The sequence below is a fragment of the Oryctolagus cuniculus genome, chromosome 12, assembly GCF_964237555.1.
Source record: "Oryctolagus cuniculus chromosome 12, mOryCun1.1, whole genome shotgun sequence".
Classification (NCBI taxonomy): Eukaryota; Metazoa; Chordata; class Mammalia; order Lagomorpha; family Leporidae; genus Oryctolagus; species Oryctolagus cuniculus.
The window spans coordinates 52,976,530-52,999,830 of NC_091443.1; the positions used below are offsets into that span (position 1 = coordinate 52,976,530).

At 41.0% G+C, this 23,301-nt stretch overlaps 1 long non-coding RNA gene and 1 gene segment (V, D, J or C); both read right to left on the minus strand.

The window, feature by feature from the left end:
• LOC103351170 (T cell receptor alpha chain constant-like) overlaps positions 1-22,517 on the minus strand; it is a gene marked incomplete in the record, with an annotated part of 594,496 nt that extends 571,979 nt beyond the window's left edge. The window contains 2 exon segments of the C gene segment in view: positions 21,973-22,260; positions 22,384-22,517. Coding sequence covers positions 21,973-22,260; positions 22,384-22,429 — 334 coding nt within the window.
• On the minus strand, positions 1,080-12,799 carry LOC127483799 (uncharacterized). 4 transcript variants are annotated; one of them, XR_007910486.2, is made up of 4 exons: positions 12,321-12,799; positions 11,475-11,688; positions 3,191-3,333; positions 1,080-2,998 (listed from the first exon to the last, which is right to left on the minus strand). It is a non-coding gene; the product is annotated as an uncharacterized lncRNA (long non-coding RNA). The 4 variants fall into 4 exon arrangements; XR_007910485.2 differs by having other exon boundaries at positions 1,081-3,001; positions 11,475-11,643; XR_007910484.2 differs by having other exon boundaries at positions 1,081-3,001; positions 11,475-11,679.
• Positions 22,518-23,301: the final 784 nt, after the last annotated feature.

The window sequence follows — 23,301 nt, forward strand, 5'->3', positions numbered from 1 at the left end:
CACCAAGATCATTATTATGTCCACATTCAAACTAGTGTCTGAAGTTACTGCTATCCAATCCTTGAGTCTCTTCAGAAACAGAGACATGATCTTTCAGATGAGTTCTTGTCTAGATTTTCACTTCTCCTGTATTATCAGTGATGAGTTATGGTTCAAGGAAAACCCAAATCCATAGCAAAATGGAATACAATGAAGAAAATCACAGTTAATGATATGAAATTGAACTCTGTTGAGCCATGGCCAATTAGAATGCATCTTTCTGGAGATTTATTTCAGACATTATCTATAATGTACCATCTGTTTGTTGTAGGGAAAAAACAACTCAGGACTTGGAGAAAGAGGAAGTGGTAGTTGAGTTTACTAATATGTAAAGCCAAAAAAAATAAAAAAGCACATTCTCAAATAGTCTGATTGCTTTCTGGGTTTCAGCTCTCTCCTTCCAAGTTTAGCTTTGGGAGTTGAAGATTCCCAGTGATGACTGGCTACATAATTTATGACACTCAGAGCAAAATTAAAATTTGGGGTCCTTTGTTCAAATTGCAGGATAAATTTGCTATGAAGCAATAAATGAAAATCCCTATTTAAAAATATTTTATTGCTTACAAAACACAGTATAGTTTATAATGATATAACAGTGATGATTTAAATTTGCAAATTTCAAAACGCATGTTATCATAATTTGTATAATAAAAATTATAATATACCTCAATTGATAGTAATATTTTTCTAGCTCTCTTTTCTGAAAATTTATTTGTTATAAAAATTGATACTTCTGGGCCGGCGCCGAGGCTCAATAGGCTAATCCTCTGCCTGTGGCGCTGGCACCCCAGGTTCTAGCCTTGTTGGGGCGCCAGTTCTGTCCCGGTTGCTCCTCTTCCAGTCCAGCTCTCTGCTGTGGCCCAGGAGTGCAGTGGAGGATGGCCCAAGTGCTTGGGCCCTGCACCCACAAGGGAGACCAGGAGAAGCACCTGGCTCCTGGCTTTGGATCAGCGCAGTGCTCTGGCCACAGCACGCTGGCCGCAGCGGCCATTGCGGGGTGAACCAACGGCAAAGGAAGACCTTTCTCTCTGTCTCTCTCTCTCACTGTCCACTCTGCCTGTCAAAAAAAAAAATTAAACAGTTTTAAAAAAAGAAAAAAACTTGATACTTTTAGCAACTTCATTTCCAAGCATCATGATGGAATGCAGAGTCAGTAGCTCTAGAAATGCAAGATTATAAACAGAATTCCTCACCATTTCCAATTTGAGAAGAATATTTCTGTTGACATAATTGATACCAGAACTCTTAGGAGTATATTATATACTATGACAATATTTGCATAATTACCTGATAAATAAGTTTGAGTAAATCAAAGCTTGATATGTCTAGTAGAATAGGTTTTCTAAAACTATTTAGCTGTTAATATAAATCAGGTTCACATAAGTCTGAACTTAATTTTAAGCCTTAGTTAAAAGATACAATTATTAAGAATTTGAGACAGCAACAGCAAAGCGTTGTGCAGAAAACGAGACTCTTCCTGGGACTGAGGCCTTTAGCCACTAAACAGGTCTAACCCAAGAGGCTGGTCGTGTTCCTGTGTTCACTACAGTCCACTCATGTGGCTTCATTTCAATGTTAAGGGTCCTGTTCCTTCCTAGTCACCAACTCTATATTAACATAAAGTATCTGGCAAGGTTGGAATTCTACAAGCTGTCATTGAACCACTGCATGTTTAAACTTTGGTTTTGATTTGTCAGACATCTCAATTTGTGGCTACAGCAGATATGGATTTCTTTAAAGTAGTTGTGGAAGCTTTCTGATTTGTATCTCAGACCTTGAATGATGTTACAAAATCATGGATAATAGACTCATTCAAAACACAAGAAATGAAAATGGATTTTAATGTAACAAAATGAGAAGTTCAATGAGCTCTACCTGATAAAGTGCTATTTAGAAAGGACTGAAAAAGAACATTTTTGTCAATGATGTATGTAAGCACACTGTATAGATTAAATCAGTACAACTCATGTGCATATTGTGATTCTGGACTCTTCTATACAGCATAGCTCAGAGTAAAAGCTATGATGTCAAACTTACTCAGTGGGAATCCAACCACCCCATTTCCATAATTATGTGATCAGATAGATTACTTATACTGTATAGTACCGAATTTAGTTGTGTGCAAAGTGGAGAGGTATTGTCAGTACTTAGATCATGCATGTAATAGCCTACATACAGTGCCTGACACTGAATGACATTAAATATTTTTCACTTACTGTATACATACACATATACATCTCACATGCTCTTCCTTTTTCCTGGAAACTTGAACTACCTACAATTAATTGAGGCATTGAGACATTTCTATTTGTAGACTACTATGTATTTTTCCAAGTTCTCCTTCTCACCACAGCACTTTATATGTAAGTTATGTATGCTCCACCAGGGAGTCCGTTGTGACAATACAATGCACTGACGTCTTTATCAGTTGTTCCATGATTCCATATTAGAACTTCACTCCTGTACAGCGACTTCTGGGAAGAAAAGCGTATGAAAACCAAGTGAAATGACACTCCTGAAATGTCTAACTTAGCAGAGATAAAAGTGCTCCAACATCAAGCAGAAAACCCAAAGCAGTGCAAATGCTATGCAGAAGCCACGTGCCTCTCCTGTGGTAGGGCTGGGGCTGAGGACCAGCTGCAGTTTGGGTCCAGGTTACAGACGCCCTGGCATCACTGTGCCTCTGCTGCACAGAGGTAGGTGCCTGAGTCTTCCAGTTGGGAGGTTGTGATGTGGAGGGTGCTGTAGCGCTCCTGAGAATTAACTGTTGCCTTCAACCTTCCGTTCTGCTTTGTCCCTGAAGCTATGTAGAGAAGACTGATAAGGCTGCTCCCAGGATTTTGTTGGAACCACTGTACACTTCTCACTGAAGCAGAAAAAGTGCAGTTCAGGGTAGGGCTGGCACCCTCCTGGACACTCAGCCATGAAGGACTCTGCTTCACCTCCAGTCCCTTTGCCCCTGCTTGGAATAGAAAAGCAAGCATATATGACATTGCTGGTTAACCAATGATGCAGTTTCCAAAACTGTAAAATATCCCAAGAAACATCCTTTGAGGGGGTAAGACCTTGTCGGAGCCCTGTTCAGCTCCCCATATCCTCCCTCCCACCCGTGGAAAACCCCTTACCTCCCTCTGGGATAATCCCAACTCACAGAAAATTTGAGCCAACAGAAGCCCCAGCAGAGCTGCCAGTCTTCTTCTCATGGCTCCTTGCCTGGTTGTTGGGATGCTGTCACTCCTACTCTACTGGTTATTAAGTCTTGGGTCCAGACTTTGTTCTTATAGTAAACAGGTTCTGTGAAATTCATAAAGAACTATTCACATCTAAGCTCTGTCAATCATCATAACAGGAAACTCCACCCACCATGTCCCAGTGAGACTGCACAGTATCAGCTCCAACACTGTAAGTGTGAGCAGTGCAGGGGAGCAGCAGACAATGTTTCCAGGATGAAAGCTATTTTTTCTTAAACAGTTTATGGAAGAGAAGTGAGAAAGTATGTAAGGACAGTGGATGATACTCCAGGGAAGAATCAATGTCTCAACTGGGTAAAGCGGAAAAACCCTATGTAGGGTTCGAATTCAACAGTTTGAAAATAACATGCATTTAATAATATTTAATGGATTGCTTTGTTTACTGAAGTAGTGAGTACAATTTTTTTTTAATTTTTATTTATTTGAGCAGCAGAGAGACAAACACTGACAGATACACATAGAGAGTTTCCAACCATAGGTTCACTCCCTCAGTGTCTACAATGGCTGTGAATGGGCTAGACCAGGCTGAAGCCTGTATCCAAGAGCACAATCCAGAACTCCCATTTGTTTGACAGAAACCCAGTCACTTGAGCCATGATGATACCACCCAAGGTATATATTGGCAGGAAGCTGGAATCAAAAGTCAAAGCTAGGCATCAAACTCAGGCTTTCCAATGTGAGAACAGAAGTCTTAATCAGAGTCTGACCAAACTCCCCTTCCAAATGCAAATTCTTCTTGGGCTGACATCGTGGCGCAGTGGGTTAAAGCCTGGGCCTGAAGTGCTAGCATCCCATATGGGTGCCAGTTCTAGTCCTGGCTGCTCCACTTCCGATCCAGCTCTCTGCTATGGCCTGGGAAAGCCGTAGAAGATGGCCCAAAAATGTTGGGCCCATGCCCCCTCGTGGGAGACCCGGAAGAGACTTCTGACTCCTGACTTTGGATCGGCTTGTCTCTGGCCATTGCAGCCATTTGTGGAGTGAACCAGCGGATGGAAGACCTCTCTGTTTCTACCTCTCTCTTTCTGTAACTCTTTCAAATAAATAAAAAAATAAATCTTTTAAAATAAAAAAGACAAATGTAAATTCTTGAAATCATAAGAGTTCTAGAAACTCATGACAAATGTTCACTATCTGCATAGAAAATGGTTCTAATAGGAGTTAAGGTTTTTAAGAGATATGTGTATGATATCTATTCTAATTTGATTTCTAATTCTCCCCTTTTGCCCAACTCTCTCCTCATTCACCCTGAATCCCACATAGCAGATTCTGATCTTGCCACACATGGATGGTCAAATTAAGTATTGTCTTCTTCCTTTTCCTCTTCTATTTTTGTTCATTATCTTTTCTTCTATTTATCATTTTTCCTTCTAGACTCAGAGAGGATACATGAACAAATCCAACATCTGAAGTATGGGAATAATTTTCAGGACAGTGAGTTTGGGAAATTTTAATAATACAAAGTAAAATTTGAAAACAGAAAATTAAAATGTTTTCTGTTGAGCTTCTGTGCTCACAGCACCCAGTAATATCCAAGTTCTCTTGCCTCTCCTCAGAGAATCAACCACCCAGTGAATTTAGAGAACTCCGGGCTCAAGCTCTCTGAAGTTCTGCAGAGGACAGCTAATAACCTGAAATGAACTACACACAAACATACCCTCTCCTGCACCCTCCTTGTGTTTGACTGCTATCTGTTGTCTAGTCTCTCCTAAGTCCAGCTCTTGGGACCCTCAGAAAAAGTCATTGTTAGCGAAGCCCAGAGTGCCCCCTAGTGGACAGAAACCATCAACAAAGACTACTTCAGACCAACTAACTGTTAATCTCAGTAGTCACACAATCCCACCTCCTTTCATTCCAGGTTCCTGATGGAAAAAATGCAGGTGATCAGAAAACAAAACCTTTGCCTAGACCTCATCGCGGGCTGTAATTTGATTTCTCTAAGTCAAAATAAATCCATAAATATACATTAAAATTTTACTGTTAGTGAGCAATTTACTAGGCTTTACCTATACAGGGTACTTCAAAAAGTGCATGGAAATGCAAAATTAAAAAATAAAGTTTATATTGGTGAAGGAAATTTTGAAATACATGCATGCAAGTAAATAAAATGCGCTGAAACACTACTTTACTGTCTATGGAGACCACAAAAACACACATAACTATAATACAATTAAGGAGAACCCCAAAAGAAGTGTACAATAAAAGCTGAACAAATCCAGAGGCAGGAGAAATACTGACACATGGAGCAACTGGACAAAACATTACAAAGAATACCATATGGTCACTTTTTCCTTTCCCTTTTCCCGATTTTTGTAGTAGAGTTGAAGAGAGTATGGATGAGCCCTTATGAGAACTCTTGTGAATTTTTACTGATTTTTTAGCATTAAGGAGAATTCACAACTAAACACACTGTCAAGAATAATAAAACATTGCTTGGAGATTAAAATCCCATTTAACTACCACACTGAGTTCTAGTTCTTTCACATTTACTACTCTTATTCTTTATTCACCTTAATTACTTGGAGGTATGTGTTCAGGAGTTTTATTCTAGATTTCCATACAATACCAGATTTGAAGAAACTGAATATTTATAAGTATATTGTATTTTATTGTAGTTTATTTAACACAGGATTATGTATTTTATATGTAATTTTCTGGAACTTACTTTTTTTTAAGATTTTATTTATTTATTTATTTGAAAGAGTTACACAGAGAGAAAAGGAGAGACAAAGAGAGAGAGAGAGGTCTTCCATCCGTTGGTTCACTCCCCAGTTGGCCACAATGGCCAGAGCTGTGCCAATCCGAAGCCAGGAGCCAGGAACCTCTTCTGGGTCTCCCATGCGGGTGCAGGGACCCAAGGACTTGGGCCATCTTCTACTGCTTTCCCAGCCATAGCAGAGAGCTGGATCGGAAGTGGAGCAACCGGGACTTGAACCAGCACCCACATGGGATGCCAGCACTGCAGGTGGTGGCTTTTCCCACTACACCACAGCACCGGCACCTAGAATTTACTTTTTAAACTCAATAGTCAACTTGTACTAACACCTCTAGGTCCTTCTGCTCCATTGTCCCACATTAGGGATAGCCGTGAGTGGATGCCACCCTTCCCCTAGGAATGAACACTTATGGTGTTTTTCCTTTTTAAACTATGGAATACAACACTGCAGCAAGCCCTGTGAAACATTCCTCTTCATTCACACGAACCACGACTACAGAGAAGAGGAGGAGGTAAAAGACAACTCATTTGATCCCTACCTGAAAAGTACCCAGGGCAGAGGGAGGATCAGGCAGAGAGGGACAGAGGCACTGGGGAAGAAGGGAGTGGCTGCACACGACGCTTATTGTGCTTCAGTTTTGTTTTGCATGATTTTCCTTTAGGGGCATTTGTTGGTGCATTTAATAAATTCTCTCTGAAAATACTGTCCTGGTGTATAACCAGTGTGGAGTTTCCTCTGACAAGCCACTGAGGTCATTCTAAATATAGTAAATCAACAAAAGGAAAAGAGGACAGCTGACACAGGGAAAATGTTCTAGAATAGCTTTGAGCATAGAAGATTCTCTGTGTGTGTGTGTGTGTGTGTGTGTGTATAAGACAGACAGACACACACACACAGAGAGGGAGAGATAGAGGGAGAGAGAGATGATAGATATAGAGATAGGTAAATTAAGGAAACTTTAAGAACAAGTTTGATTTTCTAAATCAGTAGAGAGAAAAAGAAAGCTTTATCAATGTTACTGAAGAAAAAGAAGAAGAAGACAAGAGCATGCCAATCAATGTCAAACACTACAAAGACTCTATGGTGGGGCCAGCACTGTGGCATAGTGGGTAAAGCCACTGCCTGCAGTGCCAACATCCCATATGGCACCGGTTCGAGTCCTGGCTGCTCCACTTCCAATCCAGCTCTCTGCTACGGCCTGGGAAAGCAGTACAGGATGGCCCAAGTCCTTAGACCCCTGCACCCACATGGGAGATCTGGAAGAAGCTCCTGGCTCCTGGCTTCAGATCTGCACAGCTCTGGCTGTTGTGGTCAATTGGGGAGTGAACCAGCAGATGGAAGACCTCTCTCTCTCTCTCTCTCTCTCTCTCTCTTTCTGTCTCTTTGCTTCTCCTTCTTTCTCTGTGTAACTCTGATTTTCAAATAAATAAATAAATCTTTTAAAAAATAAAGACCCTATGGTAATCAGAAATATGTATCAAAAATTATCAGAATGAATCCAAATTAAAAATCTTTCTGCACACTTTGTATGAGACAAACCTAAAATAAAACAAACAAGACATCTGAGAATCAAACATTTGGTGTAGTGGTTAAGCCATGAGTTAAACACCTGTTTTAGGGCTGGCATTGTGCTCAGAGGATAAAGCCACGACCTGTGATGCTGGCATCCCATTGGGTGATGGTTCGAGTCCCAGCACCTGATCCACCTCCCTACTAATGGCCTGGGAAAGCTGCAGAAGATAGTCCAAGTGTTTGGGCTCCTGCCACTCATGTGGGAGACACGGATGAAGCTCCTGGATTCTCTCTCTCTCTCCTCCTCCTCCTTGTCCTCCTCCTCCTCTCCCTCTCTCTGTCTATCCCTCTATCTGTGTAACTCTCACTTTAGAAATAAATAAAATAAATCCTTTTTTTAATAAATCTTTTTTAAAAAAACATATAAAACAAAAAAAGAGGGGGTTGGCACTGTGGCATAGCAGGTTAAAACCCTGGCCTAACATGCAGGCATCCCATATGGGCGCTGGTTCAAGACCCTGCTCTCTCCACTTCTGATCCAGCTCTCTGCTATGGCCTGGGAAAGCAGTAGAAAATGGCCCAAGTCCTTGGGCCCCTGCACCCGTGTGGGAGACTCAGAGGAAGCTCCTGGCTCCTGGCTTCGGATGGGCACAGCTCTGGCCATTGCGACCAATTAGGGAGTGAACCAGTGGATGGAAGATTCTCTCTCTCTCTCTCTCTCTCTCTCTCTCCCTCTCCTTCTCTCTGTGTAACTCTGACTTTCAAATAGATAAATGAATTAAAATCAAAAGACACCTGCATATCACATCAGAAATCCTGGGTTTCAGAAAGACAAATACTGCATGTTCTTTCTTATATGTGTGGGCTTAAATTAAACACACACACACACAAAGTCTGTGTGTATCAGTATTGCTGCAAATGTAGTTTTGTAAAATTTTGTTTTTATAACTTTGGCAAACCAATGGTTAAGGTTGTTATACTACTATAGTTTTAGTGATTTATGACTCCTAAAAATTTGCGGTATATGGGTGTAATGGTCATGTTTCCATTCAATTATTGCTTATTTGTTTATTGCTATTGTCTATATTCCCACTAAACTAGGATCTTTTTGCTTTTTACTTGTTAAAATTCTTATTCGTGGAAGTGTTAAGTTTTTTTACTATAATGTAAATTTAAAATACATTATCTCAAAAACTTAAAAAAAGAGAGAAGGAAGGAAGGTTGGTGGGAGAAGGGGGAGAGAAAGGTAGGGAGGGGGGAAAGGAATATCATGTTCTTAGAGTTATATCTACAGGGGGTCAGCACTGTGGCACAGTGGGTTAAAGCCCCAGCCTGAGGCACCGGCATTCCATATGGGCGCCGGTTCTTGTCCCAGCTGCTCCTCTTCTGATCCAGCTCTCTGCTATGGCCTGGGAAAGCCGTGGAAGATGGCCCAAGTCCTCGGGCCCCTGCACCCCCGTGGGAGACCAGGAAGAAGCTCCTGACTCCTGGCTTCAATTTAGCACAGCTCCGGCTGTTGCGGCCATCTGGGGAATGAACCAGAGGATGGAAGACCTCTTTGTCTCTACCTCTCTCTGTAACTCTGTCTTTGAAATAAATAAAATAAATCTTTAAAAAATTACACTTACAAATCACAATTAATCTGTTAAAATGAATTAAGAGCCTAGGGTGATTACTGATGCCATAAACAAGAGTGTCAATTTGTTAAATCAACAACAGGAGTCACTGAGCACTTACTCCTCATGTAGGATCTTTGTCCTTAGTGTGCTGTACATTGAGATTTCATGCTATAACTAGTACTCAAACAGTATTTTTCACTTTATGTTTCTGTGTGGGAGCAAACTGTTGAAATCTTTACTTAATGTATGCTAAACTGATCTTTTGTATATAAAGAGAAACGAAAATGAGTCTTGATGTGAATGGAAGGGGAGAGGGAGTGGATAATGGGAGGGTTGCGGGTTGGAGGGACGTTATGGGGGGGAAGCCATTGTAATCCATATTCTGTACTTTGGAAATTTATATTCATTAAATAAAAGTTAAAAAAATTAAAATTAAAAAATTTAATAAAAGAGAGAGATCCTGGATTTGATTTCTGTTTGTGGCTCCCAATTCCAATTGTTACTACTGCAGATACTGGGAGGAGCAGTGATGACACCTGTGATGGGCTTTCTGCCATTCACAGGAAAACCCTATGGAGTCCCCGGCTCCGAGGACCATTGCTGGCATTTGGTGAGTGAATCATGGAATGGGACATATCTCTCTCTCTCTAATAATTTTTAAAGTAAAATAAGAAAGTTGACCATATAATACAAACAACACTACATGGCAAGAAATTATAATTTTCTTAGCTATTTGAAAACTATTTGGAGAGTAGAACTTGTACTAGTTTCTAGAATCTCTAATATTTGAAATGAAGTGATGCCAAATGTCTTAAACTTTGAATTTCAAATGGTGAGTTACTAGGGTTTTCATGAATCACTTAAAGGTTGTCCTATTTCCTTCCTTTGTACATCTACTTGTGTAAGAAAAAATTTAAAGAACGTCATCATCTTGGAACACAACATCTTAGCATTACACTGCAAGATCCGGGTGCCTGCAGCAGCTCTCAGCCACAAGTTGAAGCCACTCATGAGTCCTGTGCAGAGGGTTTGCAGTGACTTACGAAGATATTTTCGTTAACATTCCACTGAACAGAACATCTACGCACAGTCTTTGTTTCTCTAAGTGGTCACAGATGTAATTGATATCTATGTTCTTCCTTCTGTTCCTACTGGGTATTTCTCAAGCCTTCAGCCAAGTTCTCCACTGATCTGGGTGACTCAAACTTTTATTCCAGAAAGATCTGAGATTGTCCTGCTCCTTTTGGCTGCTGCAGTTATCCATTCAGCTTTACCACTGGGCGAGGAAACACTAAGTGACTTCAAACGTATTTCCTGGTTCCAATGTGTAGAAGCAACTCAATTTCCTCTTCATGGTCAAATCAACTACTGCAACTCATTGACTGTTTCCTTTCATGGTGGCTCATTGGTGAAGGAACACAAATTGTCCAAAAGGTGGTCACATATGCAGAAAGTAAACCCATGTCTGTTTCCCCTAGTGGAAAAATGCTTCCCTTACAGACTAATGCTTCCAAATCAACACAGTATAAAGGTGGCAGGGTGGGAAACTAGAAGTATATTAATTATTAGCTATAAAGACTCCCATGTTTTAGATCCTAGACCCATATATTATGTCTATGTGGGAGATACCAACATATAATGGTCTCTGATTCAAATCACCTGCTGCATTTTAGGAAGCAAATCCCCACCCCTTCAGGGTGCTATCTTCACTCGTGCTGTAAGGCAGTCTTCAGTAAGCCATTCCACTTGTCAATTGGGCTGACTGCAGCTGGGTGACGGGGTATGCGGTAATAGCAGTTTCATTTTTTAAGATTTATTTATTTATTTGAAAGGTAGACTTACAGAAAGGGAGAAGCAGAAGCAAAGAGAGAGAGAAAGAGATTTTCTATCAGCTGGTTTACTTTCTAAATGGCCACATGGTAGGGCTGGGCCAGGCTGAAGCCAGGAGCCAGGAGCTTCATCCAGGTCTCCCACATGAGTGAGGGAGCCAAGCACTTGGGATATCCTCTGCTACTTTCCCATGTGCACCAGCAGGTAATTAAATTGGAAGTGGAGCAGCCGGACTCAAACCAGCTCCTATATGAGATGTCAGCACTGGAGGTGGTAGCTTTACCCACTATGCCACAGCTCCGGCCCCTGCTGATTTTATTTAAAATCAAAACTCTTATGAAAAGCCAGAAATATTAATTTCATGGATAAAATAATGAAGGATTTCTTATTTTATAATATAAGGCTTTATTGTGGGAATTTTCTCATGAAAAGCATTTAATAGTATAAAATACACATATTTGGAAGGAAGGAAGGAATGATGGGTGGAAGGAAAGAAGGCAGGAGTTTACCTTGATTTCTTAGGTAGCGTTGTGGCTGGGGAAGATGCCCTCTAATCAGGGGTCCTTGGTGTAGAACTTACTTGTTCTTTGATAGCAAACTTGAGTCCATCAGAAGAAACTGAAAGTTCTTACACACATCTTAAGAAAGCGCCAACCATAGACCTTTCAGGCAATGTCACTGAAGATGGTAACGGACCTGAAATTAGCCCTCTGGCTGCAATTACTCAAGAGCACAGTGCCAAAGATAAAAAAGAGAGGGAGTGGGGAAAGGAAATAGTAAATGACTACTGATTTGTTTTTCACAACTTTTGTCTTTACTCCCATCTGCCTTCCTAAACTCTCCCAGCAATCACTCAAATCCAGGTTGCACATATAAACATATCATTATGTCCTAAACAGACTGATGGCCTGCTTTGCTATTAACTAATGGGTAATACTGGCCACACCTACCTCTTCTGTTTACATGGTGAGGGCTCCTGTGCACAGGTCATGTTACATATCATATTGTGAGCCAAATAACAAGGAGAGAGCGGCCCCCTCCTCCTTTCCCATTTTCCCCAGAATATTTGTTTTACATCAATGCTCCTAGCTCCCAGGCGTCTAAAATCTTGTTCATCCTAGACAGAAATATTCAATTCTTACTAGGCCAAATGACTTCCTAGTGTCCACTGAAAATTCACACCAGTATTTCCAGCAGAGATTAGCACTGGTGAATTTACCAAATGATTGGTCAATACGATGTTGGCATATAAGGCTCAATCTTCAACACTTCAAATGTGGAATCATATAAACACAGTGTGGAGGCAATGAGAAAACTGCAGTAGCTACAAGAAAGAAGGAAAAGGGATCACTCACCAAATTTCTGAGGAATGTTAGCAGAATGAAAGATAGCAAAATAATAGGAAACGACTTTCGTGGCTGTGAAAGTCTTTGGAGAAACACTTTATAATGAGCTCTAAATCCTCATTCTCCCACACTTTTCTTAAGTAACTGCGGGCTCTCACAGGATTGAGTTTTCCTTGCCCTTCACGATTCTAATCAATCTCCTAATGTTGCCAAATAAATGTCACAATCTCCCCTAAATAGAAGCACTTAAATTCTGACAAAGTGGTCTGCCCCGTTAACGGCAACAGAGTGGGAACATGAATTCCAAGAAAATCTGCTATGAATAACCAAGTAGACAAGGAGGCCACACTCCCATAAAATGCTCATCTTTGGTTTTCTCCATTAGTTGAGATTCACAGATGTAAATTAGAAACCCAGCTTCTCCTGGCCCTGCCCCCACTTAGTAGCTGAGAGCTCCTTCAGGCAGCCCAGCCCAAGTCCTTGAGGACTCGACTCTTACACGATAAGAACACGGTCTCCCCGTCATTCTAGAACACTGATGCTGGTATAATGTAGTTTTCACAATGTACGCAGGACTCTTTAAATAAAGTTTATGACCTGGAGCACAACAGGATTTGAAGAATAATATAGACCAAGTCATTGTTTCTCATAATGTCCATTTCACTTCATCAGGTTTCCTTTTTGATGCTCAGTTAGTTGTCACCAATCAGGGCGAACATATGATATTTGTCCCTCTGGGACTGGCTTATTTCACTCAGTGTGATGTTTTCCAGGTTGATCAGCCCTTATCATCACTGTTGATGTACAAATTAATACTATATCCCTTTTAGTATTTTTGATTGTTCTACTTAATACCATTGGTTGAGCTATGTAATTAATACACAATTATTCTTAGGTGTTTAAAGTTAACTGAAAAGTGATCTCTGTTAAATATGAGTGGGAATAAAAGAGGGATGGGATGTACAATTTGGGACATGCTCAAGCTGACTTGCCCCAAGTGGTGGAGGTAGAAATGTGCCAGGGGATTCCAATACAATCCCATCAAGGTTGCATGTATCAATGCCACCTCACTAGTCCAAGTGATCAATTTCAGTTCACAATAGACCATAATGATAGGTCTAAGAGTCAAAGGGATCACATAAACAAGACTAGTGTCTGCTAACACTAACTGATAGAATAAAAAAGGGAGAGAACGATCCAACATGGGAAGCAGGATACACAGCAGACTCATAGAATGGCAGTTGTCCTAAACAGCACTCTGGCCTCAGAATCAGCCCTTGAGGCATTTGGATATGGCTGAAGAGCCCATGAGAGTATTTTAGGCATGGAAAGCCAAGACACTCTGGCAAAAACAAACAAACAAACACCTGAATGAAAGATCTCTGCAAGTGAGATCCCAGTGGAAAGAACGGGCCATCAAAGAAGGAAGTACCTTTCTCTGAAGGGAGGAGAGAACTTCCACTTTGACTATGGCCTTGTCAAAATAAGATCAAAGTCAGCGAGCTCAGGGGGCTTCCATGGCCTTGGCAACTCATGACTAGAACCTGGGGGGTTGCTGACGCCTTAAACAAGAGTGTCAATTAGTTAAGTCAACAACAGGAGTCACTGTGCACTTACTTCCCATGTAGGATCTCTGTCCTTAATGTGTAGTTCAATGTGAATTAATGATATGACTAGTGCTCAAACAGTATTTGGCACTATGTGTTCTGTGTGGGGGCAAACTGACGAAATCTTTACTTAATATATACTAAATTGATCTTCTGTATATAAAGATAATCGAAAATGAATTTTGATGTGAATGGAATGGGAGAGGGAGCGGGAGATGGGAGGGTTGTGGGTGGATGGGAAGTTATGGGGGGGTGAAGCCATTGTAATCCATAAACTGTACTTTAGAAATTTATATCTACTAAATAAAAGTTAAAAAGAAGAAGAAGAAGAAGAAGAAGAAGAAGAAGAAGAAGAAGAAGAAGAAGAAGAAGGAGAAGAAGAAGGAGAAGAAGAAGAATGTAGAAGCACCAGGGTCTCAGCCCAGCTCTCTCTATCTCCTTTATCATCTTATAACAGGAAATCTTTTAAAAAGGAAAAAAAAGAAAAGAAAACCACAAGAAGAGCTCTCAGGTCTCTGCTACTCGGAGGTTTGTGTCCGGCTCCCCCTGCAGGCCCAGGCGCTGTGGCACTCGCAACAGCGCAGAAGTACCGGGACGCGTCGCTCCCCTGCACTGAGGCTTTCCTCAGGTGGAAGGAAGACTCGCTCTTCTTAAACTCAGCCTCAAAGCCTCTGATGCCGGGAACCCGGGCGTCCCCTGAAACGTACTTGAGGAGAAGCTGGGGGCCTTGGCCGGGGTGCTGGACGTACCAGAAGAGATAAACAGACCCCCCATAGGAGTAGTTGCACCTCAGCTCCACAGCGGCTCCTTCAGACACAGAGACCTGGGCGTCGGGCTGGGTCACGGTCTGGGCGCGGGCATCTCCTGGAAAAGCAATGCGGGCCGTGAGCGCAGTGCCGGGTTCCCCGTGAAAATTAAGCGTTTCCAGCCAGAACCTGTGGAAGCCGAGACCACAGAGAAACTTTACTCACTCAGGGCCCACTGGAGCCCCAGCACCGGGATGAGCAGCAGGAGCATGGCCGAGGCGTGGAAACACTGCAGGCTCTTTCTGGAAGATCTCCCGAGGGCAGGCAGGAGAGTGGCCGTGGAAACCAAGACCTTGGAATCCAGATATGTGGGGAAAGTCAGGCTGTGCAAGTTCCTTGCTTAAGTAAATTCACAAAGGCTCTAAAATGAACCTGAATGGTTTTGATCCCTGATTCTTGCACTTGTCTCTGCAAAGATCTCAGTGAACTGCGGCAAAGAGGAGCATCTGAGATCCTCAGCAAAACCAGGATCTCTCGTCTGCGCAGCATCGCCCTCTGGAGGTCAGTCGAGGAAACACAGGCCCCCAGGCGCTTGAGCTTGTTACCATGTTCTAGTTCAGAGGATACATCAAAAGTGCCACAAACAGAGTTATCTATCCCAAGTCACTCACTAAAAACTTGTTGCTAAGAGAAAGTGTATCTGGTTTCCAATCCAAGTCCATGAGACTCATTGGAATCCGACCAGTTGCCTCAGGCTGAGCTTTCCATGACCAGGTTCTGCCTTGATGGTGATGGAGGAAGGTAGAGATACGTTCTTTGGGATCCATAAAATAATAGTATCGTCCCTGTACAAATAACCAGGCATAGCTATGAATTGGAGGCCTTTACCACTACAGCTAAAGGAAACACATCTACAGAAAACGCTGGGGGCCATAATAGATCCAATCACACAGATTAATCCCCTAAACGTGAGATCGGAGAGATTTCAACATTTTTTCTGTGATCAATGGAAACATTTTTGCAAAATCAAATGCTTCCATTCTGTGATTCTTTGAGCAGGAACCAAGCCCTCTGGCTGGATCATTCATTCATTTGCCCCTACCTGCCAAGATTGCCCTCACATGGAAGGTTGGGTGACCATCCGGTTTTTCAGTGTGGAGTCTATGGCTGTGGACCTCTGATACCTGAGACCCATGTATGTACATACATGCTCATTCCCTTCACTTTCAGATTTCTTCCTAACTAAAAGCACAGACATATAAAAGGGAATAAACCAAAATGCATAAGAGTAAGAATAAAGCTCATCTGAAGAGGAAAGATTTCTACGTAGTTCCAGAAGACAGAAAGTATATGAGATTATACTGATAGTTAGAATTTGGATGGGAAATCATAGTCAAAAACAAGCCATGAGGAGCCATTTCTACTGGATTTCTGGTTGATGGCAATTTTAATTCATCCCAAAGTTGCTGTGAATTGGCCAAACCCAAAGTGTGCAAAGTCAAAGGCCACAGGATTTTGTGATGCCGTGGAGCAGTGCTGCTTCCTCTGTACTGGAAGAATGCAAAGAATTCTCCAATTCTGTGGTGGCAAAAGCAACACCTCATCATTGAAGAAGAATGCAATCAGCAACATCCTTCAAATATGGGCATTTGGCACAGCAGTTAAGACACTGGAGAAACCTGTATCCCATTGTGGAGGGCCTGTTTCAATTTGCAGATCCACTTCTGACTGCAACTTCCTGCTAATGCGGACCATGGGAGGCAGCAGGTGATTGCCCAAGGGGTTGGGTCCTGCCGTCAGCATTTGAGATGCAGAATGGGTTCAACCTGGCCCATCCTGTGTGTGCAAGGCATTTGAGAAATGCATGAATATATCTGAGACACTCTCTCTCTCTCTCTCTCTCTCTCTCTCTCTCTCTCACACACACACACACACACACACGCAAGCACACACTAGTAAAATGAAATTAAATACATAATTTTTAGAAAAGAAACACACCTAACTCAGTAGTCTATGCTCAGTTAAGAATGTGGACAGCATTCTGAGAAACATGTTAACTGCAACGAAGATGGATGAGTCTTCACATGCAGTGTAGAAGACCGCTATTCATGCCCCATTAAAATCTAAGAAAAATAAAAAAAAATCTTTAATAAAGGAAAAGGAAACTAAAGCAGTAAATGTGATTATATAGATAAACTAGTGGTAACATGGAGTAAGTCCTCCATGAACTCACATGGATGTAACTTGTATCAGAACTGCAAATATTGACTACATACCATCTCAATATGTTCTGGCACAAAACAGGCACAAATAATACTTTTCTTTTTTGAACAAATTCGTTTAATTAAAACCTGGTAGCCTTTTTGTAGCAGTAACAAATTTTCCTACCTATTTATTAATTGAACAAATATTGAAAGATGTTTTACTATAACACAAGCACTATAATGGCAGAGAATATAGAAATGTATACAAGACAAAATTGCTTCTCTCAAAGAGAATAAAATCTATTGAAGGAGAGAGAAAAAAGTATGTGTGGATATACATATTACAGAGAATTAAGAAGCAATACATTGCACATACTAAGCAATGAGAGGTGTTATTAGTGTTTATTGTAGACTTCACAAAAATGAGATTTGAGAAAAAGTTGGAACAGGAGCCATGTACATATTCAAGTGGGTAGTTTCTAGACACAACAAGAAGTGAAAAGACCCAGGGGTGGCGCTGAACAGAGTAAAGATTACTACTCACAGCATCTGAACGAATAAAACATTCAAGTCAATACAACAGCTTTGGCTTTTACCCTTTCAGAAATAGGAAATGGTTGGTTGTTGGGTGTGGGGGAAATATCGTTGCTGTTTTTGTCTGTTTGCTTTGGGAGAACTTCTATTTATCTTTTAAAAGGATCACTCTAGCTGCCATCTGAAAAGCAGACTAAATTGAGCAAGGTGAGAAGCAAGATGGCAGCTAACACATTCTGAAATGCCACAGGCAAGGGTCGCGGGGGCTTCAGCTGAGCTGACAGCAACACAGGTGCTGAGAAATGGGCAGTCTTTTTAGACTTGAAAGGGGAACCACTGAATTTCTTTATTTTCTTTCAAAATCCATACTTTCATGAAAATATAGTATATTTTTTCTTTTTAACACCTTTGCTAAAGTATAAATTGACTTTTGTACAGTTCAGCTACTTGAACTGTACAGTTCCATGCTTGTAGATGTGCTCAGTGTTGTACAAACATCACCACAATCAATTAGACAGCATTTTATCACCTCAAAGGGAAACCCAGAACTCATTATCAACCCTTCATTTCCTCTCACTTATTCCCTGTCACCTAGGCAACTGGAAATCTGGATAACTGATGTCTCCATAGGTTTGCCTATTCTGGAAATCACATATGAATAGATTCAATACGTGGTCTTTTGTGACTGGCTTCCTTCACTTATTTTCTCATACTTTCAAAGTCCATGTTGTAGTATGCATCACTTATTCATTCCTTTTTAGTGTTGGATAATGCTCCATCCTGTGAATATAATACATTTTATTGTCCCATTTGTCGATAGACAATTGATTGTTTCTGCATTTGGCTATCACGAATGATTCTAATATGAACATTTCTCCACATCTTTTTGTGGATACACACTTATACATACTTATCAGTAGAATTGCTTTTTTTTTTCCAAAGCAGTTACACCATTTTACATCATCACCCACAATGCATAAGGATTATAATTTTCCACATTTGTCAGTACCAGCTATAGCTAGTGTGCCACAGTGCCAGCCCCAAAGCATATACTTTTCTAATTATGATAAAGTCCATTATACATTTTATTTTGTTATTTTTCCTTTTGGTGTCATATCAAAGAATTTGCCTAATCCAATATCATGAAGATTTAACATGTTTACTTAAAAGGTTTTCAGAATAATTTTAGATGCTACATTTTAGTGTATTATCAATTAAAACTTAATTTTATGTATTGTGTGAAGAAGGGCAAATTTCATAATTTTGCATGTGGATACCCATCGATCCCTTTTTACTTCTCCTTTTCCTGCAAAGCTCCTTAAAATGATTATCTTATACCACTAAATATCATTCTTAGACTCTGTTATTTCTTTATTTCTTTCTTTATTTATTTTTCGACAGGCAGAGTTAGACAGTGAGAGAGAGAGAGAGAGAGAGAGAGGTCTTCCTTTTTCTGTTGGTTCACCCCCCAAATGGCTGTTACCGCCGGTGCGCTGCGCCAATCTGAAGCCAGGAGCCAGGTGCTTCCTCCTGGTCTCCCATGAGGGTGCAGGGTCCAAGCACATGGGCCATCCTCCACTGCACTCCCAGGCCACAGCAGAGAGCTGGACTGGAAGAAGAGCAACTGGGACAGAACTGGCGCCCCAACCGAGACTAGAACCCGGGGTACCAACTCCATAGGCAGAGGATTAGCCAAGTGAGCCGTGGCGCCGGCAAGACTCTGTTATTTCATAACCCATCTCAAAGTTTTAGTTCTGCCACCAATACTGTACAGTCTTTTTGCTTTTATTTATACAAAGGGAACCAATTTCATGCATTTCATATATACAAGTTGGTTTTTTTTTTATTTATTTATTTACAAAGAGAGGGAGAGACAGAGAGAAAGGTCTTTCATCCTCTGGTTCACTCCCCAGAATACCAAAAAGATCAGAGCTGAGGTGATCAGAAGCCAGGGCCAGGAGCCTCTGGGTCTCCCATATGGGTGCCAGGGCCCAAGCACTTGGGCCATCTTCCACTGCTTTCCCAGGCCATAAACAGAGAGCTGGATCGGAAGAGGAGCATCCAGGACTTGAACCAACACCCATATGGGATGTTGGCGCTGTGGTGTAGTAGCTTAAGCCTCTGCCTGCAGTGCCTTAACCTATTGCGCCACAGTGCTGGCCCCTCACATATACTGTCTGAATAGCATAATGATACTTCCCACCCTGCTACTCCCAATTCCACACTCTTTTCTCCTCCTTTTCTTCTTTTTCTTTTAATTTTTACAATGGCGTTCTTCCAATTTCCTTTACAATCACTAGCTTACCCTCCACTAAATAAAGAATTCATCAAGCAGTAAGTAGAAAAAACACTGTTCCTCAAGAGTATACCCAAAGACTATAAACAATAATGAAATCTCCATGTATGATTAATCTTATGAGTATAAAATTAACTGAAAATTGATCTTAGTAAAATAAAAAGAATGGGAAAGGGAGAGGGAGGAGGAAGAAGGGTGGGTATGTGAGTGGGAAGGAGGTAAGGGGGGAAGAATTACTATGTTCCAAAATTTGTATATATCAAATGCATCAAGTTTGTATTCCTTAAATAAAATAAGAAAGTCAAACTTCATTCTTATCATTGCAAAGCATAAAATCTCATACTCTGTCCTTTACCATTGTTTTATAGTACCTTGATCTCTTGAAATAATATTTTATGAAATTTCTATTTTTAATCTGAAAGATATATATGTAAATATATATTCTGTTCTGACACAGAGTGAAGTTAGAAGAGCTGTGTTTACACCAAATTTAAATTGGGCAAAAATATTTAAAATAATCATAAAAGCAACATTCTGATAAATTTTGTATGGTTAAAAAAATACTAGTGGAGGAAGGATACCTGAATGTGAAATTTTGGGAGCTGGAATATTTATTCTAATGCTTCATAAAAAAATTTTTATTTTTTTAATTAGAAAGGTAGAGAGAGATCTCCTCCACTGATTTACTCCTCAAATGCCTAACTATAGTCAGGACTGGAGCTGGCCAAATCTAGGAGCCTGGAACTCAATCCAGGTCTCCTACATGGGCAGCAGGGACACAACTACTTGGAGCTAACACTGCTGCCTCCCAGGATGCACATTAGCAGGAAGCCGGAAACTGAAGCAGAGCCAGGACTTGAACCCAGGCACTCTGAAATGTGATGGTGGTGTTCCAAGCATCCTAACCAGACAGATCATTTAGGTGAGCTCCCCCACCCCCACTCCGGTGTACTGAAATTCTCTCATAATGTGTCATCCACAGCACTTAGTATACCCTTTTTTTTTTTTTTTTTTTTTTTTTTTTTTTTTTTTTTTTGACAGGCAGAGTAGACAGTGAGAGAGAGAGAGAGAAAGGTCTTCCTTTGCCTTTGGTTCACCCTCCAATGGCCGCCGCAGCCAGCGCACCGTGCTGATCCAATGGCAGGAGCCAGGTACTTATCCTGGTCTCCCATGGGGTGCAGGGCCCAAGTACTTGGGCCATCCTCCACTGCACTCCCGGGCCACAGCAGAGAGCTGGCCTGGAAGAGGGGCAACTGGGACAGAATCCGGCGCCCCGACCGGGACTAGAACCCGGTGTGCCGGCGCCACAAGGTGGAGGATTAGCCTAGTGAGCTGCTGCACTGGCAGTATACCCTTTCAATCTGGAAACACATATCACTCATCTCTTGAAAATATTCTTGGATGACTAATTTGATGACTTTTTCCCATTATTGTCTATGTTCTCCTGCCAAAAACTGACAGATAATGAATTTCATGTCAACAGGATTTTCCTTCAGTAGACCCTAGACAATGCCTAACTACCTTGAGTAATGCCTTGCTGAGAAAAAGGCAGCTCACTGAGTTTATTATGGGATATATAAATTATACATTCTATAATTTCTATACATTTATAGAAATTTCTATAATTTCTGGTCATGAGTCATCTGTTTGGAAAACACCAATCTATTCGTGCAATGTAATTTCCTCTAAAGAAAGACTAAGAATTAAGTGATCATCTTTTTCCATAGGTGTGGGAAAACACCTAGGACTCTGTCTTCTATCTTCTTTCTATGTGTTTCTTTCCTCATTTAAATACTTAATATTTTGGAGTCTAACGCTTCCCTAGGAAATCATCCTTTCATTTCCCAGCTTGTCAGGGAAACTTGAAGCATTTGTAGCCTCATTTGTCACAGCTGTGTCTCAACACAGTGTCTCCCTGGAAGACCTCAGACAAGGCTAGAAATTCCTGCAAGGATGAACGATTAGACCATTTCATTCAAACTGAGATGCTACACATGGAAAATCATGCATTTCAGGCAGAGTTGAGGAATTAAGGTGAGAGACTGAGTCCACTCTCACTGTCCCTCATCGTGGCAAGTGTGGGGGACAGGGGAAACTTGTCTGCTTTTTTTCTCTCCTGTTTTCTCAGAGCCTACCTGGATGGCTCTCACTCTGAGAGTGCTGGAGTTGCTGGTGAGTGGCAACAGTGTCCCCAATAGACACTCAGCACCAGGCCCTTCCCTGCTGCTCAGAGTTTGTGCTCAGCTCCCCCTGCAGTCCCTGTCACTGTGTCACTCAGAGCACAGTAGTACATGGCTGAGTCGGACTCTTGCACTGAGGATTTCACCAAGTGGAAGGAGCTGCTGTCTTTGTTGTACAAGGCTTCAAAACCTCTGTTGCTTCCCTTCTCGTTGGCTTTCGTGGCTCTCAGGAGGAGCTGTGGACTTTCCCCAGGATACTGGACATACCAGAGGAGGGCAGGGTACTGGGTGCTTTCATAGGAGCAGTTCACAGTCAGCGAAGCCCCTTCTGGGAGGGTCACTTGGCCTTCAGTCTGGGTCACCGAATCTCCATTGCCTCCTCCTGAAAAAAATAATAATAATAACAGTGCAAGTGATCTGGGCTGTAGCCTTTAGAAAAACGTGGTTAAAGACTCCATCACAGACATAATGGAACAAGACCAAGCATTAATTGCACTGTACTTACCAAGCAATAAGAACAGCAAAGGCAGTGATCCTAGAAAAGTGTTCATTTTGAACACTTTGTGTTTACACTTCTGAGCATTTGTCCGTGAGTCTTGGCTTCTTAGTAAGAAGAAAGTTTAACAGCACAGTAAAAGGATGAGTTTGAGCTCAGAATTAAAGCAGGAAATGTGTATATGTAGGAAGATGCGCCCTCTTGTGGGCAAGAGACCAAACTCAGAGCATTGTTGTCTCAAATGTCAGTCCTATTCCTCTATCTTCACCTCTGGCTTATTTTCTAAGACATGTGTTAGATCAGATGGTCTAAAAAGAATAGTTGATATTTACCATAGATATATGTATTTTCCCATCACACTATCAGGCATGTAAACTCAATATCATTACATTTCTGAAAAGGATTTGCCTTACTTTGTCTTACATGTGTAGCCATTTTTGGCTATCTTGTGATCCACTGAAATATTCTAGAAGCAGTTTTAGTATAAAATCAAAGGGATTCCATTAACACATGATTAATCATTAGTAGATTATTTGGGACAGCAGAGAGTTGTTCCTCTCTTCACTACTTTAGTTCCATATCCAGAAGATATCAATTGTAATAAACACATTTTAATAAAAGCTTTTGAGAGAAAAAAAGTAAATTCTAAAAGTTATACATAGATTAAAACATGAAAAATATGTAACTTTTAGCATTTAAGGAATACAGTAATTGGAGTTATTAGATTCCTACAAAATAATCTGCTCTGTCATCATTTTCTTCTCTCCTAGGATTTTAATAATGCCTAGAATTCTTTATAGTATGTCCTTCAAAACATTTGTTGTTCTGATACTAAACATCTAATGAAAATTTTACCTTGAATATGATATCTACATGTGTCTATCTATGCAACTCATTAACCAATATAATTGAATTAATTATTTTCAC